This window comes from Diachasma alloeum, unplaced genomic scaffold (genome assembly GCF_001412515.2).
Source record: "Diachasma alloeum isolate Michigan unplaced genomic scaffold, Dall2.0 Dall_scaffold_78908, whole genome shotgun sequence".
Classification (NCBI taxonomy): Eukaryota; Metazoa; Arthropoda; class Insecta; order Hymenoptera; family Braconidae; genus Diachasma; species Diachasma alloeum.
Genome location: NW_021683643.1, coordinates 995,297 through 1,015,841, shown reverse-complemented (window position 1 = coordinate 1,015,841; position 20,545 = coordinate 995,297). Strand labels below are relative to the sequence as shown.

At 36.0% G+C, this 20,545-nt stretch overlaps 1 protein-coding gene across 3 annotated transcripts in view; it reads left to right on the top strand.

Annotated features, from left to right (window-relative positions):
• The window catches only part of LOC107047717 (potassium/sodium hyperpolarization-activated cyclic nucleotide-gated channel 1), a 118,931-nt gene that overhangs the window by 80,763 nt on the left and 17,623 nt on the right, over nucleotides 1-20,545 (top strand). For 2 of the 3 annotated variants that reach the window (XM_015270520.1, XM_015270521.1), the window contains 2 exons: nucleotides 8,713-9,603; nucleotides 12,634-12,714. In XM_015270520.1, the coding sequence (XP_015126006.1) occupies nucleotides 8,713-9,603; nucleotides 12,634-12,714 (972 nt within the window). The remainder of the gene's footprint in view (nucleotides 1-8,712; nucleotides 9,604-12,633; nucleotides 12,715-20,545) is intronic. The other variant, XM_029126724.1, reaches the window with a different exon arrangement.

Genomic DNA, 20,545 nt, shown 5'->3' with positions numbered 1-20,545 from the left:
CTGTAAACTTCACATTCGTCGAAAACGAAATTTGTGCCCTTGTACTCTGATGTACTATTTTCACACCCCTGCGTGGAAAGTTCATACTTTCCGCCCTAGGGTGGAAAGTATTAACTTTCTTCCCGCTCGTCAAAGAGCAAAATACGAATTTTTTGTTGCAGGAGTGTTAAAATAGTATATTTCTAACCTAGGGAGGGAAAATAAAGGATCCTCAGCGGCTAGTGCAATTACCAGCCGAGCCGAAGGCGAGGTTGGTAAGCACGCGGCTGAGGGTCCTTTATTTTACTTCCCGTGGTTAGAACGCGATTTTCCGTCTCGGCGTAGGCGCAAAGTCAGAGTTCCCTCCCGCGATGCGGGAGGGAAATGTAACTTTGCGCCCGCCGGGACGGAAAATCGCATGTGCACCTCGGGCGGAAAGTCTTGACTTTCCGCCCTTGGTCCACAATACATTATTTTTCTCCCGTCGATGTCGGCAGCCTGAGGAAGCTTTATTTACAAGCAAAACTTCGCGATTTGACAGTAAATTACTATCTCATAATCCATATCCTGAGTTAATTTAAAAATATAGAAATGAACAACAATATTAAGGATTCAAGGTTTTCATTTTTAAGGGGAGAATACTATGAGGTTTAAAATTCGTGGGTTATTGGAGTGAGACTTTTCATATATTGAAGATCGATTATATAAATCTGAAAACGAATAATTAGTGCAAAAAAATTTTTTTTTATTTTTCGTTTGCTCGAAAACGCTTAAAATGCCAAAAACAGTCCAGGGCCCCAATTTTTGAGCGACGAAGGATTTTTTTTTTAATTTTCAGAAAAATATTTGGAATAACAATTACGAGCTAGTTGTTTTTTTAATTCGCCTCTTACGTGGCTAAATTTCCTTTTTTTGTATTTTTTACACGAATAGTGAATTTTTTTATATGAAAAAAACCGAAGTCAGCTGTGTAGGAGTCGAATTCCAAAAAACTGACTCGTAATTGTTGTTCCACACATTTTTCCGAAAATTTTGAAAAAAATAATATTTTTCACTAATTATTCGTTTTTAGATCTATATAATCGATCTTCAATATATGAAAAGTCTCACTCCAATAACCCACAACTTTTAAAACTCATAGTAGTCTCCCCTCAAAAATCACGAGGTCGCGGAATTGATTATTTCTTCCATTCTAATTTCGACCAATCAGAGTGGAGTATCCAGAGTCACGTGAGTTTCACGTGTTAACTGTGACTACTGATACCTGCAGGGTAACAATTGAGTGAATGTAAAATTTTCTTGAATGAAAATTGAATTGCAGAGGAAAATGTCAAGACCCTTGCATTGAAAATTCATTCAAAAGCTTGCAATTCCCAACATTTCCCCGAAACAACTCTTTTTCAAGTAACAACATTGTTTCACTCGACTTATTACGGTTTACTACTTCACAATGCACCTGGAGGAATGCTTCGCTTGAATGAAATAAACGAATTTATTTAAATAACTCTTCACAAAGCTCTCATTCAAACTTAAATAAGATTCTCATTTGCGTTCCTATTCGCATCAAACGAATAGCTTTTCAAACGCAAACAAATTTTTCTTTGATCGAAGTAATAACTGTATCGGTTTGAAATGCAGTCATTGTTTAGACAGCGAAGAAAAAACGAATTTATCAACATTTTCGTTGGAACAAATATGTGAGTTTATTAATTCCCAACAAAAATCTTGTTGAAATCAATAGAAAAATTTCAAATGAAGTGTTTTATTTGATTCGAATGCGTTGTTTCAGCATTCGTTTCAGCATTCAAACAGCTTGAATCGAAGAAATAGTATTTGAATAATTCAATGAAGGAAAATACTATTTGAAAGAATGGTACTTGGAACGAATGAATCATTTATTTCATATAATTGAATCATTTTCCTTGGAATGAAAACAGCAGTTAATTAATTTACAGCAAACTACGGGTCAAGTAAACAGAAAAATTTCAGGTGAAGATCATTTCGCACACATAATTTACCTGGGTGCAGATGCACCCAGAATCATCACTTCGAAATCTCAATTAAAAAATGACAGTTAATCAGGGGAATTTGTGGTTGTTACGCAATGAAAACCGGTTAATCTCGATGTACATTACCAGAATTAGAATGACAATCCTGAATGATGTGGGACGTTCATTGATTGGTTGTTGGTCTGCCAGCATGATTGTCATTAAACTCTGTTCTATATCGGATGTGAGGAGTAGCTCCGTTATCATCCTCGGTACAATCATCGTTGCGTCATCCTAATTATGATTTATCGCACGTACTGATTGGCCACCCAACTCGGCAAGCAAAATGTGGATAATACATGTAATTGGATCGCTGTCATCCCTTTGTTCTCCAATTATTGTGTGTGGGCTCACTCTCTTTCTCTCTCCCTTTCTCTGCTCAAACTTCTGGTTAAATTTTTCTCGACAGCAAATACGATAATCATCTGTGTATACTTCAACCATACCATCATCTCGTAGTTTTCTCCTATCCCGTTATTACAATGGAACACTGAACTTTTAGACTGAATCTGCACAAATTGGATCCCCTATCACAAACACCAGCACAAGTGCAGCGAGATCATTCCATTTTCACCTTCCTGGTGCTATTTCCAACCCCAAAGTTTTACACGTTCAGCTGTGTACTCGCTCGTTTACCCTGCTATCTTTATTCGCAAAAACATAATTGTTATGTTGTAATAACGTTTGAGAAACATCATGTTGCTTATCCACCACTTACGGATGCTTTGGAATCTTCACCAGTTTATGACTAGATTTATATTGAAGGTTGAGTTGAATTAATTATTGGGATGTTTGAGTGGGTCAGCCATGCATGGAAATCAATTCCCGAATAATTGTATTCTCGAACAATTTTAAGGTGGCAAATAGTAATATTCAATAACTTCAATGTGTGAAACATTTCTATTGAAAATTTATCTTGTAGAATCTAGTGATCGCAGTGTGTTACAGCTTAAATTGAATTAATATTTTTAATATTCGTGAGTAATTACTGTTTTGAAATGAGAAATTTGGTGATAGATTGAAAATTTGTAACGATGTCACTGCAAATTAGTGAAAATGTCACTGAAAATCGAAACCTTCATCTGTGTTGGAAATTTAATTATTCCGCAGAGTGACGAAAAACAATTTATTATTTGATTCAAATAGGGAGGTGATTCCCAATTAATGAATACTTAATTGGATTAAAATGAGTAGAAAAAATCGAAATAAAGTGCTTTATTTGATCATAATTGACAAATGTAATATTAATTAATAATACTAGTAATCCATCTGAATTTACTGAAACCCAAAGAGCTAATTTTTGGGAACCCATTTCATTACAGGTACTGTCCCACTCGAAAATCCTCAATTCAATGCAGAAGAATAAGTAGATGAAACTGAAATAGGTCCGACGTCAGTTGGCATTCAGCTCCTCTTATTATTCTCTAAAAAGAGTTTCACTTATGGTTGCTGTGAAATTACCACACGTTTATAACTCGATTTATGTTGAAGGTGATTAATTTTGCGATATTTGAGTGGTTCAGCTGTGGATGGAAATTAATTTCGAAAAATTTATATTCTCGAGCAATTTTAAGGTGACAAATATTATATGAAAAAATTTTAATGCGTGAAACATTTCTATTAAAAATTTATCTTCTAGAATCTAGTGATCGCAGTGTATTACAGTATAAATTGAATTAATATCTTAAATATTCGTGAATAATTGCTGTTTTGAAGTGAGAAATTTGGTGATAAAATGTTTTATCTGTTGGAAATTGAATTACTGCGCAGAGTGAAGAGAAACAATTTATTATTCGATTCGAATAGCGAGATTATTTAGAATTAATGAATACTTTATTTAATCAAAATGGATAGAAAAATTCCAAATGAGTTGTTTTATCAGGTATGGAAAAATCCAGTAGAAAAACTAGCGAATTTGCTAGGTTTTCTATTGAATACATTCATGCTTGATTTGATTCGTTATTTTAATAGTACTCAAGTAATTCAATTAAAGAAAATACTGTTTGAAATAATTGATTGATTCATTCAATACCATAATTGAAAAATCTAATATTAATTAATAACACTAATAATCCATCTGAATTCACTGAAACCCAAAGAGATAATTTTTCGGGAACCTATTTCAGTACAAGTACTGTCCCACTCGAACATCACAATCCAATGAAGGAGACTAAGTAGATGTAACTGAAATAGCTCCGACGTCAGTTGGCATTCAGCTCCTCTCATTATTCTCTAAAAAGAGTTTCACCACTAAAAATACTAAAAACCTCTGACTGAGAAAATGAAATAAACTTTGTTTTATATTTAGGGAATATTTACGACACAAATGGGAGAGAGAAGTTTTATTCAAACTGTAAACCCCTTGGAATTGCAAATATCGTTGGAAAAACTGGGTTAACCCAACTTCACAGAGCGTACGAAGTAACCCATGAATTTTCGCAAACTCACCGAAAAACAAATATCAATTTGCTTTCTCAGGTAGACATAACGTTCAGTGCCAGAGCTCGGCACTTCAATCCGCAGTGAATAGTGCCGGAGCGAAAATATCGATTTTCAGGGTGTAAAAACATTCTTTCGTATGATCGAATGACAGTGAATGACACTCAAGTGTACCTTGTCAATTGAATTCGGGGGCTTTTGCTTTTTGTGTTGAAAAAATGGGAGATAAAAAAATGATGAAAAAGGAAAATCCCTGGGGTTATTCTAGGAGAGACAGCAAGTGCTTTTGGAGTATTCGGGAGAAACTGGCGTAAAGAGTTGAAAGAGCTGGGGAGAGAGGGACTCAATGGGACTTCATAGGCTTCTAGTATTCGTCTGTGTTGTATGAAATAGCCGGGTGTGAAACTGGATGAATTGCGAAATCTAGGGCTTTAATCGTTTCTGTCCACAACTTTTGTGATCTAGAGAGCGAGTCAACTCCGGGTGAAATCCATTAGGATTATGATTGGAGGGAAAAGGTCGGGGAGAGGACAATTTTCTTAGATTGGGGAAATTGATTTTTATTCAAGGGCCATTGGCCAGTAACGAGATTTTGAGAAGAACACTGTTAAAAATTATTGTTCATTTTTATTTATTTATTAGATTATTTATTATTTATTTATTTATTAATAAGAATGGTTTTATTTTATTTATTATTTATTAGTTATTATTGATTGTTTGTGAAAAATGTTTATTAATCGTTATTTCTTGAAAGTTCAAAGGAAAATCGTTGAAATTTCGTAAAATTTCTAACAGTGATATAACAGGAGACTTTCTTCTTTGGATGAATTATTAATCATGAAAATTATTTGGGGTTTAGTCGCATGTTGAAAAGCGATTTGCATTTCATGGACGGCTCTGTAGTTTTTTCTTAGGAGTGGGATTAAATTGGATTTAGGGACAAAAATTCGTGAAATTTCAAGTTTCAAGTGAATCAAAATAGTTTCAAGAGGACATGAGACGGAAATTTCACCACTTTCTCCTAAAATGTTCAATTAAATATCAAGTTTCAGTATCAAATTGAGTTAAATTCTGAATTGATTGAAAATTGAAGACTATATTTACTAAGTCTACTAGTCTACTTAGAATCTACAGTTTTCATTGATTTTATCATGAAATTATGAGTGAAATCGTGAAAATGATAAATTTAATTTCAATTATTCGGAGAATCCCGGTGGCTTGGCGCAATGGGTAACTTTAACCATTTAAAGTCTTGATCATCATCGCGGTATTCCCTAACCGATTCGAAGCGATGTAAAAATAACGATAAAAAAAAAATTATTCGGAGAAAAACGGAAAAAATTTGGAATGTTCCGATGAACATTCAAGTAAGTTGGAAAATTTTCTGTCTTATTACTTGATATGTATGAATCACTTGAATTCTACCTGGAAATTGGAATGTCATGAGTTTTTCCTTTTAAATCAAATTCAATATCAGTTTTGAATAGGAATTCGTTACGGAAACATTAATATTGTCTGTCAAATTATGGGGAATTTGGATACAGAGAAAAAAATTTTGATTTTCAGGAACATGTCACTGATTTTTACGAATCTACCACCAATTATTGGTGATATTGGACACTAACTAGAATTAGCCTGACTATCGGTCATTTCTATCACTGAAATTTGGTGATAGGTTCCAAAAAATTGGAAATGGGTCCCTGAAAATTAGTGAGAAAATCCCAGAATCTTTCACGCGTTGAATTTCATGAGGGATGGATGACTAAAAATCGGTGAAGGGTTCCTGAAAATCAAAACGTGTTGTTTTTCTGTGAACATAAATGAAAATTCAAGAATACGTTCACCTGAATGTTGAAGATTTTTATGAATTCCCTGGACTAATTGAGCTGGAATTCACACACTGTTAGAAATTTTTAGAAACTTTCATAGAAAATATGGTAGTAATTCTAATGAGAGTGACATTGAATCCGATTTAGGGGAATAATGTTTCTAAAATTCAATTTTTAGATAAAGTTCAAAGAAATTCATGAGTTTTCAGTAAGAGTGAGCCGGAAATTTGGCAACTGGGTTGAATTTTCTATGGAACAGAAAAATTCAGAAACCAAATGACATGAACTTTCAATTTTTCCTGAATTTTCCGAATTTCCACGGAATAATTGAACTGAAAAATCGAGTATTCTATCCATTTTCTGATAATTTGAATAGAAAATCAACAGAATACTTGATTTTTCAATGACAAGATTTCCCAAAATACTAGCGGAAATTAACCACAATAAAAATTTCCAAAATTTCAAATGGAAAATTCAGCCAAAAATTGATAAAAGTGCAGTTTCCATTAATTTTTCCATCAACATATTCATTTTCAAACACCGTCACTTGCCGCGGCCGAAAATTTCCCCGCAAAATTTTTACCAGTGTTACTCGAAACAAGAATTGCCCTCTCGGCCTTTCCCCCAAGCCCCACCAAAACGAGTCTTTAATATTTCAAGACGTAGGCGTCAGGTAGATTTCCTGGCCCCCGAGTGTAGACAGGGGATAACCCAATGGCTGGCCGACGCTATGATCGAATTATCCCCAACCCAAATAATTCACCAGCAGTCGATAACCGACGCCGTAAATAGCTTCCCTCGAAAATCCTCGGGTATCACCAGCTCACCGTCCCCGAAATATCAAGCAAGCAATAGCCCCCCCAGATACAGAGACTCAGACAGACACAGAGACAGTGGGTAAAGAGATCGTTTCCGTAAGGCTGAGGGCCCCCGCAAAGTCAATCCAAAAATAACCGAGACCTTTGTTCCATAAAACCGAGAAAAAAAAACGGATGAGGGAAAGGGCAGGTTGTCGTCTTGTCTTCTTCAGGTCATCACCGGGACCAAGTGTTCGGCTACATCGACGCGCATCACTGAGGAAGTCCTTCAGCAACGGGCTTGGTGATGACGATGGTGATTCAAACATCTCATTGGACTCTATCGACAGCAATGCACCCGACCAACAATTACCAGAATCCGCTAGACGTCCACGTAGTTCCAGGGGCTCCCAAAAGTGGAGTAACGTGCGCGCAGTCATGGCACTGTATTCCTCACTTCGAAAAATCAAGAGGTATCCCAGTAATATCACCAATCTAGCCATTCCAGAAATATCAGCAACATCAATATGACATTAGTATTTGATTTAAACAAAATCCTTTCAACCTCTGTCACTTCCTCCTTACCCATTATTCGTGACACTATTCACGGAGAATGGGCACAAAAAATTATTGACTAACCACTATATTTTCATACTCTCCATAATCGCTGTTCTTCTCCTGTTCTATTTTCAAAATGAAACCGAAAAAAAAACGTAATCCCACACGTGAATAACTCAACAACTGGTGAAATGTGCATGCAAGGTCCACGGAAGTCACCACCAATCCCTAGTTGACTCTCCAATGCATATGAACGTTCTTCCCCTCTGGTTTCTATAAACGTCTCGTGTGTAATCTCCTGGATTGACGACTATTAGTTCCATAGAAAGTGTTATGACATTGTTTAGCAGCGTATGCCTAGTTTTATCTGGTAGTTGACTTAGATTAACATCCGGTAACCATGTACCACCGAGGAATCTCCACATTGCCTTGTACACATGTCTTGACACTCCCACAAACTCCTCTATGTATTAATGGAAACCTAGACTGCAAGTTGCTGATGACTTATCATTAAAAAAAAACTGACCAAAACGATAACTAACTGGGCTCTTACATGAGAATGTAATCTAGCATAATCTATCATTTATCTCACTGTCTATCTGTGTCTTATTCTATCTCGCACTGTCTCACTTATTACTTTGGTGTCCGTCTGTCTGTGTCTCTATTCGATACGAACGTCAATATTAGAACGATAATGAAAAAAAAGGAAACTGTGTGCACAACTGTTGAAAATGTTACTTTACCATATTCTTTGAACTGAACGCACACTCACGAGCTTTGAGTGATCATTCAGAGGAATGAGACTAACCCCAAAGGCTATCGTCCCCACGTTGAACCTCACAGGATGAAGGGGAAAATATGCGTCTCCATCGGGATTGTCTCGGCGACTCCCCCTCACCATAGCCACAAGCGATCTCCACTTTTGTAATAAAAATAAAATACTTCCTCCCCCTATTTCCAAACAACTTGAACGTTTGGTTATTTCATAACTAAAATCCAGCCATTTGTCGCATAACACCCGCAATTCCGTGCACCTGCTCAATGTTTTATTTAATTTTCCAGAACAAAGAGCAACCAGCGATGGATGAAACTCCGCACAACCGTCCAACTGTCTTCGGCAATATCAACAATTCAGAAGAAGCCGCCGTTGAAGCGTGAGGATTCCTTCCTGAAGAGATTCTCAACGAGACAAATACCGGAGAGCCAAGAGACACTTGATACTGGCGAGGGTGAGGGCGATACTGCGGACGATAAAGATTCATCAAGGAGACGACGTAGACCGAGGAAACCACAAAGACCACCGAAGACAGTTGTTAATCCAGACGAGAACTTTTATTACTACTGGCTTATGCTGCTCTCTGCCTGTGTACTTCATAATCTTTGGACATTAATTGTGCGACAGAGTCTTCCGGAATTGCAGGCAATGGCACCAGCTGCCTGGTTGGCCTGCGACGGCTTCACCGATCTCATATTTTTCCTCGATGTTGGTGTGCAATTTAGAACTGGTTATCTTGAGCAAGGACTCATGGTTTACAACAACAAAAAATTAGCTGGTCACTACCTCAAATCAAAGTCATTTATTCTCGATCTATTGGCACTACTACCACTCGATCTACTGCAAGTCAATCTGGGCAGCAATCCTATGCTCAGATTTCCACGTTTTCTCAAGGTTTATCGGGTTTATAATTATTACTACATGGTGGAGTCGAGAACAGTTTATCCGAATTTGTGGCGTGTGTTGAATTTGATACACATACTTCTGATACTTGCACACTGGTTTGGATGTTTTTATTATCTGCTGAGTGAGGCGGAGGGCTTCCAGGGGGACTGGGTGTATCCGTACAGACCGGGTGAATATGCAACACTCGCTAGGAAGTACCTGGGATCGCTTTACTGGTCCACGTTGACACTTACTACTATTGGGGATCTACCGACGCCTGAGACCAACGCCGAGTGAGTCAATGAAAAATGTTCAGACTACACGTGACAGTTTAATTTGAAACTGAATTTATTTTTAGTGAGTTTTGGGGGTGGATGTTTATTGGGGTGAGGGAATCGATTGTTATGAGTCTCTCACAGTGGTGCAGTCTGAAAAACTATTCGAAAATCATTGGCGTTGGTTGTGAACTTCATGAGATTCAGAGAATTTTTTTTATTTCAGGAATGTGTCTCTGAGTTTAAGGGACGTGTCACTGATTTTTAGAAATCTATCCACAATTCAGTAGCGAAAGGGTAAAACGGTTCAAGTTGAATTTGACTGTTGGCCAGTTCACAATGAATATCTCGAAGTCTAAGGGACATAGCAAAGTTTTCGATGAATTCGCTCTACAAAAAAAACTATTACAAAAATTTCGATATCTCTGTTTGATTCGGAGATATTTCTCGAAAACTCGGCGAAGGGCTAAGTCGATTTGAACTAATACTAATTGAAATGACCTTAATCATCATAAAAATTAGTAATGGGCAAATGTAATTGAAAGAAATGAAAAAAATGTTCACCCTTAACAATAAGTTTCGAAATTTCACGCTTTCCTTGCAATTTCAAAGATCAGTCAACACGAAAAACACAACTTCCTAAATTTCCCAGATGAATAGAAGAATATATATACCAACGATTTTTCATTCTAAATCGAATTCAAACTCAAATTCGTAATCCTTCTTTGCCTTAAATTTCCAAAAGCTTCTAACAATTTACGATATTTTCTATCATATTCTCGGTAAAATTGAGATAACGCTCTCTTCAATAGAAAAGCAATTCCCCACGAATTTGTTTACGATCCATAAACATTCGAACAAGTCAAAAGTGTTGATTTCCCCGGCTCACGCCTGAAAATCCTCAGAAATATATTGCGCCATAAACGAGTCTAAAAAATATTCACCTGGAAATCTCCTAAAACTCATCCATAAAATTCAAATTGATTGATGCTGCATTGAATCCTCTCTGGACAAATGAAATGGAAATTGTTCGTGCGATCAATACACCGTTGAAATGATGAAATCCACCGGTCGAGTCCCTTCAAAGTCACATGAATGGCCGAGATGAACTAGAGTCCTGCATCAATCCTCTTGCCGAGAATATTTCGCGCTCTAATGGGGGGAGGGGGAAGAGACGACGAAAGTACATATCCGGTATAGCCTCATCCCCCGAGTCCCTGTGATTGCCAGGCATTAATCCAGTTATCTTGATTAAGCCTGGCATTTTCTGTCCAGCGGGGATCACCCACGTCATAAACCTACATTTCTCAACGATATATCTTGAGGGTCTATTACCATTGACAACTAAAATCACTGTGCAAACCACTTTTTTTTATAAATAACATGTTTACATGTGTGACAAAATTCAATAGAAAAACTTGCGAATTCGTTAGAAAATTCTAGGGAATTCTCGTTAAAATTCTATTTGTTTTTTGCGCCGGCTCTATGAGATATTTGATATACTGTTAGAAATTTTGTAAAATTTCATGGAAGATATTAGAGTAAATCTCATGAGAGTGACATTGAATCGGATTTAAGGAAAAAATGGTTATCGAATTTCAAGTTTTAAGTAGAATTCACGGAAATTCATGAGTTTTCAGTGGGAGTGAGATGGAAATTTCACAGCTTGATTGAATTTTCAGTGGAACATGAATATTCCGAAACAAAATGACATAAATATTCAATTTTTTCCTGAATTTTCCTGATTTTTCTGAATTTTCACAGAGTAATTGAACTGAAAAATCAAGTATTTTTTTTATTTCCAGATCATTTGAACAGAAAATCAATTAAATATTTGATTTTTCAATGACAAGATGTCCTAAAATTTCAGTGGAACTTGAACACGAAAATAATTTCCGGAAATTGGCACGGAAAATTCAGACGAAAATTTTTAACAGTTTTGGAAAAAGTAAATAGATTTCGATTTTTCTATATGAATATTCTCTTGGAATGTTTTCTGTAAAAATACTTGAGCATGGATTTTTCCAAGTTTTTTTCACTCGAATCCTGTAATGCAAAACCTAACAAAATATAGCGAAAAGAACTTGGAAAATCCGTGCCCAATAATTTTAACAGAAAAAATCTCAAGAGAAAAATTCAAACAGAAAAATCGACATTTATTGGCTTTTTCCTATCAAATATCTAATGGAATTTGCGCAAAAAACAAATAGAATTTCGGCGAGACTTCTTCAGAATTTTAATAGAATCCCCACAGAATTTCCAGAGAATTCCAATAGCATTTTCTAGCGAATTCACTAAGGTTTTCTATTGAATTTTTTCATACGTCTATTCAGGCGGAGAGAAATGTTCAGTAAAAATTACGGAACTCGCAGTTCGCTCACCGATTACGGAATCGGCTCAGAAAATTTACGTGACGGTATTATAATTTTTCACAGGGGATTCAGGTAAAAATTACGGAACGCTCTGGAAAAATTCCGTGATAGTTCCGTAAAATTTCCTACAACCACATTTCGCTGCGGAATTACGGAAAAAATACGTAATTTTTATTGAATATTTCTCTCCGTGCAGCCAAAAATTGTTTACATACGCGTGTAACATGAATGTTCATAATGTTTACAAAAAAACACGAGAAAACTTGGATTAAATAACCTAAAGTAATCAATAAATTGATGTGTTTAAATGAATAATAATGTGGATCATGTCTTTTTGAGGTACGCTGAGAAAAAAATATAATTCTGCAGATCAAATATTCTTTAGACAACCAAATGACAGAAATTTCCACACAAAAGCTTTAAATTCTTGTCCAAAGAATTTTTGATTGACAAAATTATATTTTTTTCTCAGTGTAGACTGCGTCTGTGACGTGTTGTGATGCATGACAGAGACCGCACAAACCACTCGTCCACGGGAGACTCTAACAACTCGATTCCCCTATTAACGTTGAATACACGATAATTGTGTGCTCATGACGTAAGCAGAGAGTTAAAAAAAATCGAAACTGCCTAGGAATTAGACTCGTGACGCGAAGTATTGTTGTTGTGTTGGCAGAGTCACTGCGGGCGGCAATCCCCGGAGCCTCGCTCGTCGCGGCCGACTGTCCCGGCTACTGCAGTTCAAGCATAACGGAGGGTATCTGTATCGTTTCTAAAAGACAATTATTTTAACCCTTAGACCGAAACTCCAGTCTTCGAGACCATTATCAGAAGTTATATCGAGGCTAAATCATTAAATCTGCGCTAACAATTGTTTCTGTCTCATTAATTTCGAATCGATACGCCAATTTAATGGGAATAAATACTCGAAGCACTGCCAGACTAACAGTAGTGTCATCATTTGAAGGCATGATAAGTGGAGTTATCAATTTAATTAAAACAAGTAAATTAGTTTCACAAGATTGTGAAACGGTATCGCAGTTTAATAGACCCGCGGGGTAATGAATAAGTAAATTCCTCCCCAGAGATTCGGTCCAAGGGTTAAACTGGCGGAGAGCAAATGAAGTTAAAAAAATACAAATTGAAAGAAAAATATTGAAGTAACCGCAAAAGCCAACCTCCCGTCGTAATAGTCACGCTCCTTTCCGTGCTGCTTAACTCGCATTGGTATTCATGGTCAACAATCTTGTTTATTTCATAACAGAATCCCCTTTAGCCTCCTTCCTCCCTCTGAATACACATGTAGAAATGCTGTGCAAACCGACAAAAATGTCCAATTTTAGACGAAAACGTGCTTGCAAATTTTTCACCGAAAATAGGTCGAGTATATGTGAGATGCAGGCAGTGGGGACAGATATGGAGATATCTCGAGAACTGGGTTGGGCGGGGGAAATGCAGGGAAAAACAGAGGGATGAAAATAGCAGTTGGGAGAATACTCACGCGTGTCGCAAGACGATACTCGTTGGCTTCTGTGGGGGTATTCATACTCGTCGAGGCGGAATTCCCGATTGTGCGAGAGACTACCAAATGCCAACAGCTAAGAGTCGTCTGAAATTATGAGGGATGCAAGTTTTCTCATTTATATTGGCACTCGTTTGCCTGGAGGAGTGGAAATTCCTGAGAATTATTGAACAGAATCTCGTGATGCTTGTGATGGCGCTGCATAAAAGTGTGGGACACGTCATTCCCTCATTTCTATCCCGAAATTCGGCGAAAATTCAATGTTCAACAGTAAAATCTGATTTACGACGATGAAATGTTATTATTCCTTGGAGAAATTTTGTTTTTATTACGATAAATATCATTATGTATGACAATATTTTTTATTTATATCGCACAAGCGAGAAGACGTGAGAAATGAGATGTAATGTGAAATGAAAATATTCTGTTATAATTAATTGTTGAATTTTGACTTTAGTTTTTTGACTACAACATTTGATAAACCAACGATTTATTCAACTTTAACTTCGATAATTCATCAATTTAGTTTCATTCTCGTGTATAATTGAAATATTCAGTGTTACGATAATTATCAGGTTAATGTTTATTGTGCAGAGAAATGAGATAAGATGACTCATGATACACTTTTAGAGAACGGTACACGGAGAAAGAAGTTGGAAAGAATTACGGAACACATCAAGTAACCGTGGAAGGGAATCTATTTCTGAAATGAAAAAATGTGAGACGAACAGTGAATTTTTCTCCCCCGACTGGAAAATTTCCTAAACGTTGGGGTAGTTTCTAGAACTGTAAAATTTATCTGGAATTTCGTAGAAATTATCGGAGAGGAGAAACAGTTTCGATTTTCAGGGACCTATTGCCAGGAACTCTGAAAAATAGTGATGATGTCACTGAAAATTAGTGACCAAATCCTTAAAATTCATAATTTGGCACTCACTGAATTTCATAATCGGGAATCTCTCATAATTGATAATAAATTCCTGAGTATAAAATATACTTGAATCAAGTATCAAGTATCAAGTATATTTTAAACTTGAATCAAGTATATTTTATAGTCAATTGGGGGATGGGTATTTCAATTCGAAGATGAATTTTTTGTATCAGGCCGGGTTGTAGCAAGCCCTCTTAAGTGTTATATAAGGGTCAGGCACTAAGTGTCAGAATATAAGGGTCAAAAAGTGGAGGTTAAAAAATGAGGGTCAGAATATTAGGGTCGAAACATTAGCGTCAAAATATAAAAGTAAAAAACGTGGGTGTCAGGCAATGAGGGTCTAAATATATATTATGTTTGGCCACCGTTTTGAGCCCTTATATGATCCTCATTGTCTGACACCCACTTTTTTTACTTTTATATTCTGACCCTAATTTTTTGATCCCAATATTCTGACCCTCGTTTTTTTACTCTAACCTTCTGACCCTCATTCCTTCACCTTTACATTCAGGCCCTCAGTTTTTGACTCTAATATTCCGACCCTCATTTTTTAACCTCCACTTTTTGACCCTTATATTCTCACACTTAGTGTCTGACCCTTACATTACACTTGAGAGCGCTTGGTACAAACACCCATCCCCTATTCGAGTACAAAATATACTTGAATCAAGTATATTTTCTTCCGTGAATGACTCGTCTCATTGGAAATCAATGAAATCCGCCACTTCACAAATTTTACCGCACACAAAACTGTAATTTTCGCCTCGACACATGCGCAAAAGTATTTTTCATTGAATTACATTTTGATCCCCGATTACTTTCGTGTGATCGTATTTGTCGAGATTTTCTAGATAATTTTAATTCAACTTTTCTCTCCGTGAAGGAAAACCTTACAAAACTTTTTTCTCCGCGCTGTGGTTTCTTCCCCTAATTAATGACAGAGCTTTTTTATTCAGGATCAAGATATTTCCCTCCTCTAGTATAAAAATTGCTTAAAGAGGTTTATTCATGGTGATCCTTGTGTTGGCCCACGGCTGATACTCTCGTATCGGTATTCATATTCAACGATACGTGATCTCTGGCATTGTTGAGGCACGCGAGAGAGCTTATAGGTTTTTACGTAGTGATGCCAACGCTCGGCGAATGAATAAACCGGTGTATATGATTTTCGTATCTGCATTGAGAGGAGTGAAATCGAGGAGGAGCAGGGGGAAAGGCAGATTGCGAAGAGAGCGGTGATGGGATATCAATGAAAGTCGATGGATATTCAGGGCTGGATTGAGTCACCAACTGGTGCAGATGATGGAATTTCAAAAAAACATTGGGGACACTGATTTTCGCGGAGAATTGACAGCAAAGACAATGAACTCTGAGATCACTGGTGGTAGAAAGCAATACGGGTGGACGAAGGACGTCTGCATTTCCTGGCTGGGGAATACACTGAAGGATTTCCGGCACGTGCCAGTGCACGTGATACATCGGCTCCGTTGCACCTCAAGTCGCGGTCAATCCGTTGGATCGTGCCAGATGGGTGGAAATTCCTCTGTTGATAGTATACGTCATTTGTGGTGGAGTGAAGGCAATGGTATGAGTCAATGAACTCTAATTAATTTCTCGGGGTATGAATTATTGGAAACATTCCGGTTGTGCAACACATCTCTGCGCAGATAGGAAGTGCGATCGTTTTGGAGAACAAAAAAATTAGTTGTGGAAATCGCCTAAAACGGTACTTTTCTAAATTCCCTAAACAAATAAACCCTACACCAGTCAAATGGGAAAGAATACGAGGGTAATGGTTAGGCCTACCGTTCAATGACGAGTTTCTTAAATTAAATACTCTCAATCTTTGCAATAAATTGAATAACAATGCTATTCAACACAAGCAATTGTGGAATTCAGTGATTTTATCATTGGCATTATCACTTATTTCCATTCATATCGTTATTAATTTTTAGGGACATAGTCACTAATTTGAGTCACATGGTTTTTAACTTTGGTCACAAAATAAAAAATTTGTTCTCTATGTGATGACTGCAAACGCGGTTCAGGCGCATTTCTGAAAGAAGTTTCAATTTTTAGGGATATATCCTTAATTCTTCTGATAAAATAAAAAAAAATCCTTAATTCTTAGAAAGCTATCCTCAATTTCTAGAGATGTCTGTCCCTATTTTTTTTAATTCTTGACAATGACTGGAATTATCCTGGACTTTGAGGGTTCAATGACTAGAATTTGAAAATAAAATTCCTGAGATGTAGCAGTATGACACTGGAAATTAGTGACAAAATCACTTGATTATAAGATTTATCACTCATTAAATTTTAGAATGCCATAAATCCCTGAAGACAAAATTTTTTCTCTGTGATGGAAACAAATAATTTTAACAACTGTTTTTTCTCGCTTGAATTTAACAATTTTTACGAAAAATCGATTTGAAATTTTTTGTGGAGCACACTCTAGTAGCGAAAAGACTAAAACTTTATTTCAAACTTGAGAAGTGTGAGATGTCACTTTTTTTACCAGATTTCTCGTAAATTTTACTCGAAATGGAAGGGTATTTATTGATCTTAGTGAGAAAAGTTTCTCCAGAAAAGTTTTATCAGAATTTGAGTCGTAGACATGTGGGCGGAGAAAGAGCATTGAGGGAAAATCCACGCCTTTTTGATAGTATTTTACCCTTTCTCTGAATGAAGAATAAAACAACGCAGTTCTACACCCAGAGAAATGCTTTATTCGGATCAAATAAATGGGTTTACGCAAATAGCTAGTCGTAAAACTTTTACTTAACCCCGAATGTGATTTTTATTTGAATTTATATTCACATCAAATAAATAGTTGTTTTGTTTTCAAATATAAACAATGTCTTCTTGATCCGAATAAAAACTTCATTAACTAAAAATTAAATAATTATTCAGCCTTCAAAGAGACCAAATTCATTAACAAGTGAAAATGTTTTATTTGGAATGAATCAATTTTTGGTTTCAGGTAATGAAAACATTTTCATTTCAATAATTGAATGAGTTTATTTATGAATTTTCAACATAATATTGTTCAAATGAATAGCATAAACATCATCAAGGAAAACTCGGCAAATTTTCCTATATAAAAGGTAATCATGAAGCTAAATGCAATTCAATAAAAAATAGTTTTTGCTTTCTCCAACTTTTGCCCCGTGTATTCAATTCCAATCACTTAACCAGAGAAAATTCTCAACGATCAAGATAGATTCAGTTTAATGATACAAGACAGCAAATCTGTGTAACTCTTTCAACCAGAAAAGAGTTATGTTCCAGAGAGTTTAGAAGAAAAAGGGGAAAAGGAAGTTGAGAAGTAAACTTACACTTAAGAGATAACGCTGAGTAATGCTGCGAGTCACGAAGGTAGTTCGATCATGGATTATATATCATGAAAACCTCTACCACAGGATCATCTACAGTCGTTAAGACATTGCCGTTTCACGATGGTAAACCAATTGCCAACAGTTGCGCAAGATATGTATGCAGACAACTACTAAAACCTTCGGCTATTGTGTAGTTTCACTCAGTTGCTGCGTTACGAGGTACATCGGAAAATCTCAAACAATCCAATACAACGTTTGAAATTAAATGAAAACGCGCGGGATGTCCGCTTTACAAGCACATAAATCATGTGCGAAAGAGCATACGCACTGGGGGAAAAAAATTGTTTCAGGAGAATGGCTTTACTTGTGGCAAGAAACTCGTGGGTTGAACTCGTGGATTGGAGATTGGTGGTTTGTACACGGAGAGAAATTTTTGATAAAAATTACCCTACCGTTCTATAAAAGTGTATCGTGAGTCATCGTTTCTTGATTTCTATCCCGAAATTTAGGAAAAATTAATATATGATGATCAAATTTTATTCCACGTTAGAGAAATTTTATCCTGATAAAAATAAAAATTACCGTGCCGGTAGAGTAAAAATTACTGTGACGGTACAGTAAAATTTACCAATCGTTCTTGAATTTTCGTTGTTATCTACATAAAAATTATTGGACTGGAAGGGTAAAATTTATTATGCGTCAGGATAAAATTTCTCTTACGTAGAATAAAATTTGATCATCATATATTAATTTTTACTAAATTTCGAGATAGAACTGAAGAAACGATGACTCATGATACACTTTTATAGAATGGTAGAGTAATTTTTATCAAAAATTTCTCTCCGTGTACCAAACTGTAAAAGACACTTGGATATCCTTAATTCCCTTTATCTGCCCATATTTTTCGAACCATCATCACTCGCCTCATCAGTTCAACCAGATTCAGTTTTTCCATGACCGCAAGACCCTTCAGCCCCCCTCCGATTCCTCTTCCCAAAGATTAAACCAATTCTCCGTTCATCCCAGGGACAAAACGCTCTCACCACTAATCGTGTTATCGAAGAAAAGTTATTGAAAAAAGCGCCAAACGCTTGCAATCCTCGACCCCCTCCATTACCTCAAAAAAACCCGAGATATCGTTGACGATCAATCACCCCTCTTTATCTAGGTACGGCATTGTCACTCCAGTGACAAGTGGAAGGCAATCGATGGCTGTACCCCGTCAGTAGGACTCCCACCCTTCGTCCTCCTTCTTCTTCTGCACAGCTGTCCAAGCCCCCATTTCCCAGAAAACGAGAAAAAGAGGTCATGGATATTTCTCGGTCTCGTCCCGGTTTGTGGAATCAGGGGACGCACTGCAATGCAGTGGAGTTTCCTTCCTCGACTATTTGACATACTAAAATGGCGGGAGAAAGTGATCCTCTTGTTAAGAAATTTATGTAGCATTTTTTTTATTTCACTCGTGGGGATACTCGTCTTATGGAGGGGAAAGGTTTGTATAAATTATTATGAGACTTTTTTTCAAATTTCGGGATAGAAATTTCGTTAGAAGAACTAAAGAACTAATTCTTTAGAAGAATTTGGTCCTGAAAATGATGAAAATTATTGCGGTGTAATCATCTTTGGATAACGCATACTGAATTCTATCTTTCCAAAAGTCATTATTTACGTTGATAATCAATAAAGTTCCAGTTATGTTTGGTAAATTTCACTTCACTGATGCAGTAATTTTTAGCGTACGGTACGTTACATTGTAAAAGACAATTGAGATTTCATGAACAGTTGACTTGTAATTTTCCGAGAATAACATTGAATTCTATTTAGAGGGGAAAATTATGAAATGTCAGATTTCATTAAAAATTGAATAAAATGTCAAATTTTTGAGCAGCAGGAAGACTAGAATATCAAATAATTTCCTGCATTTTCGTTATCTTTCATGGAATAATTGAATTAGGATTTCCATTGGAGTTTCCATTGGTTTTTTCATAAAGTTTGACTTTTCAAGTGTACGGAAAATTTCAGTCAAAAATTTTCACCACTAATTTCTACATGAACCGTCAGTGTAAAATTTAATAGCCAGAGAAATAGATAGACATCGGTACAATCATCAATTTAAAATTGAGTTGAATTTTGCATTAGCTAACTAATTGATATTACCCACCAGTTTTTTAATTATTAAACAAATCATCGATTAAATATTCAAATTCCGAATTAATTTACCAATCAATAATTGAGTTCGGAAGATTGACGATTACTTGGCTAATCGAAAAATCCTTTTATGAAATTTAGAATTATTTACTCAATAGTCAATTGAAAATAAAAATTATCAATTACTTTATCATTTTTCACATTTCAATGAAGATAAGTGAACCTTAATTATTGGACAATGCAACTTCTCATAATATTAGAAAAATAATGATTGATGCTGATCCCTGGAAATAGAGTTGAAATAAAACCACACGGAGAGAAATTTTTGATAAAAATTATCCTACTGTTCTATAAAAGTGTATCATGAGTCATCGTTTCCTCATTTTTATCCCAAAATTTAGTAAAAATTAATATATGATGATCTAGTTTTATTCTACGTTAGAGAAATTTTATCCTGATAAAAATAAAAATTACCGTGCCGTAGAGTAAAAATTACTGTACCGGTAGGGTAAAATTTACCAACCGTTCTAGAATGTTCGTTGCTATCTACATAAAAATTATTGGACTGGGAGGGCAAAATTTATTATGCGTCAGGATAAAATTTCTCTAACGTAGAATAAAATTTGATCATCACATATTAATTTTTACT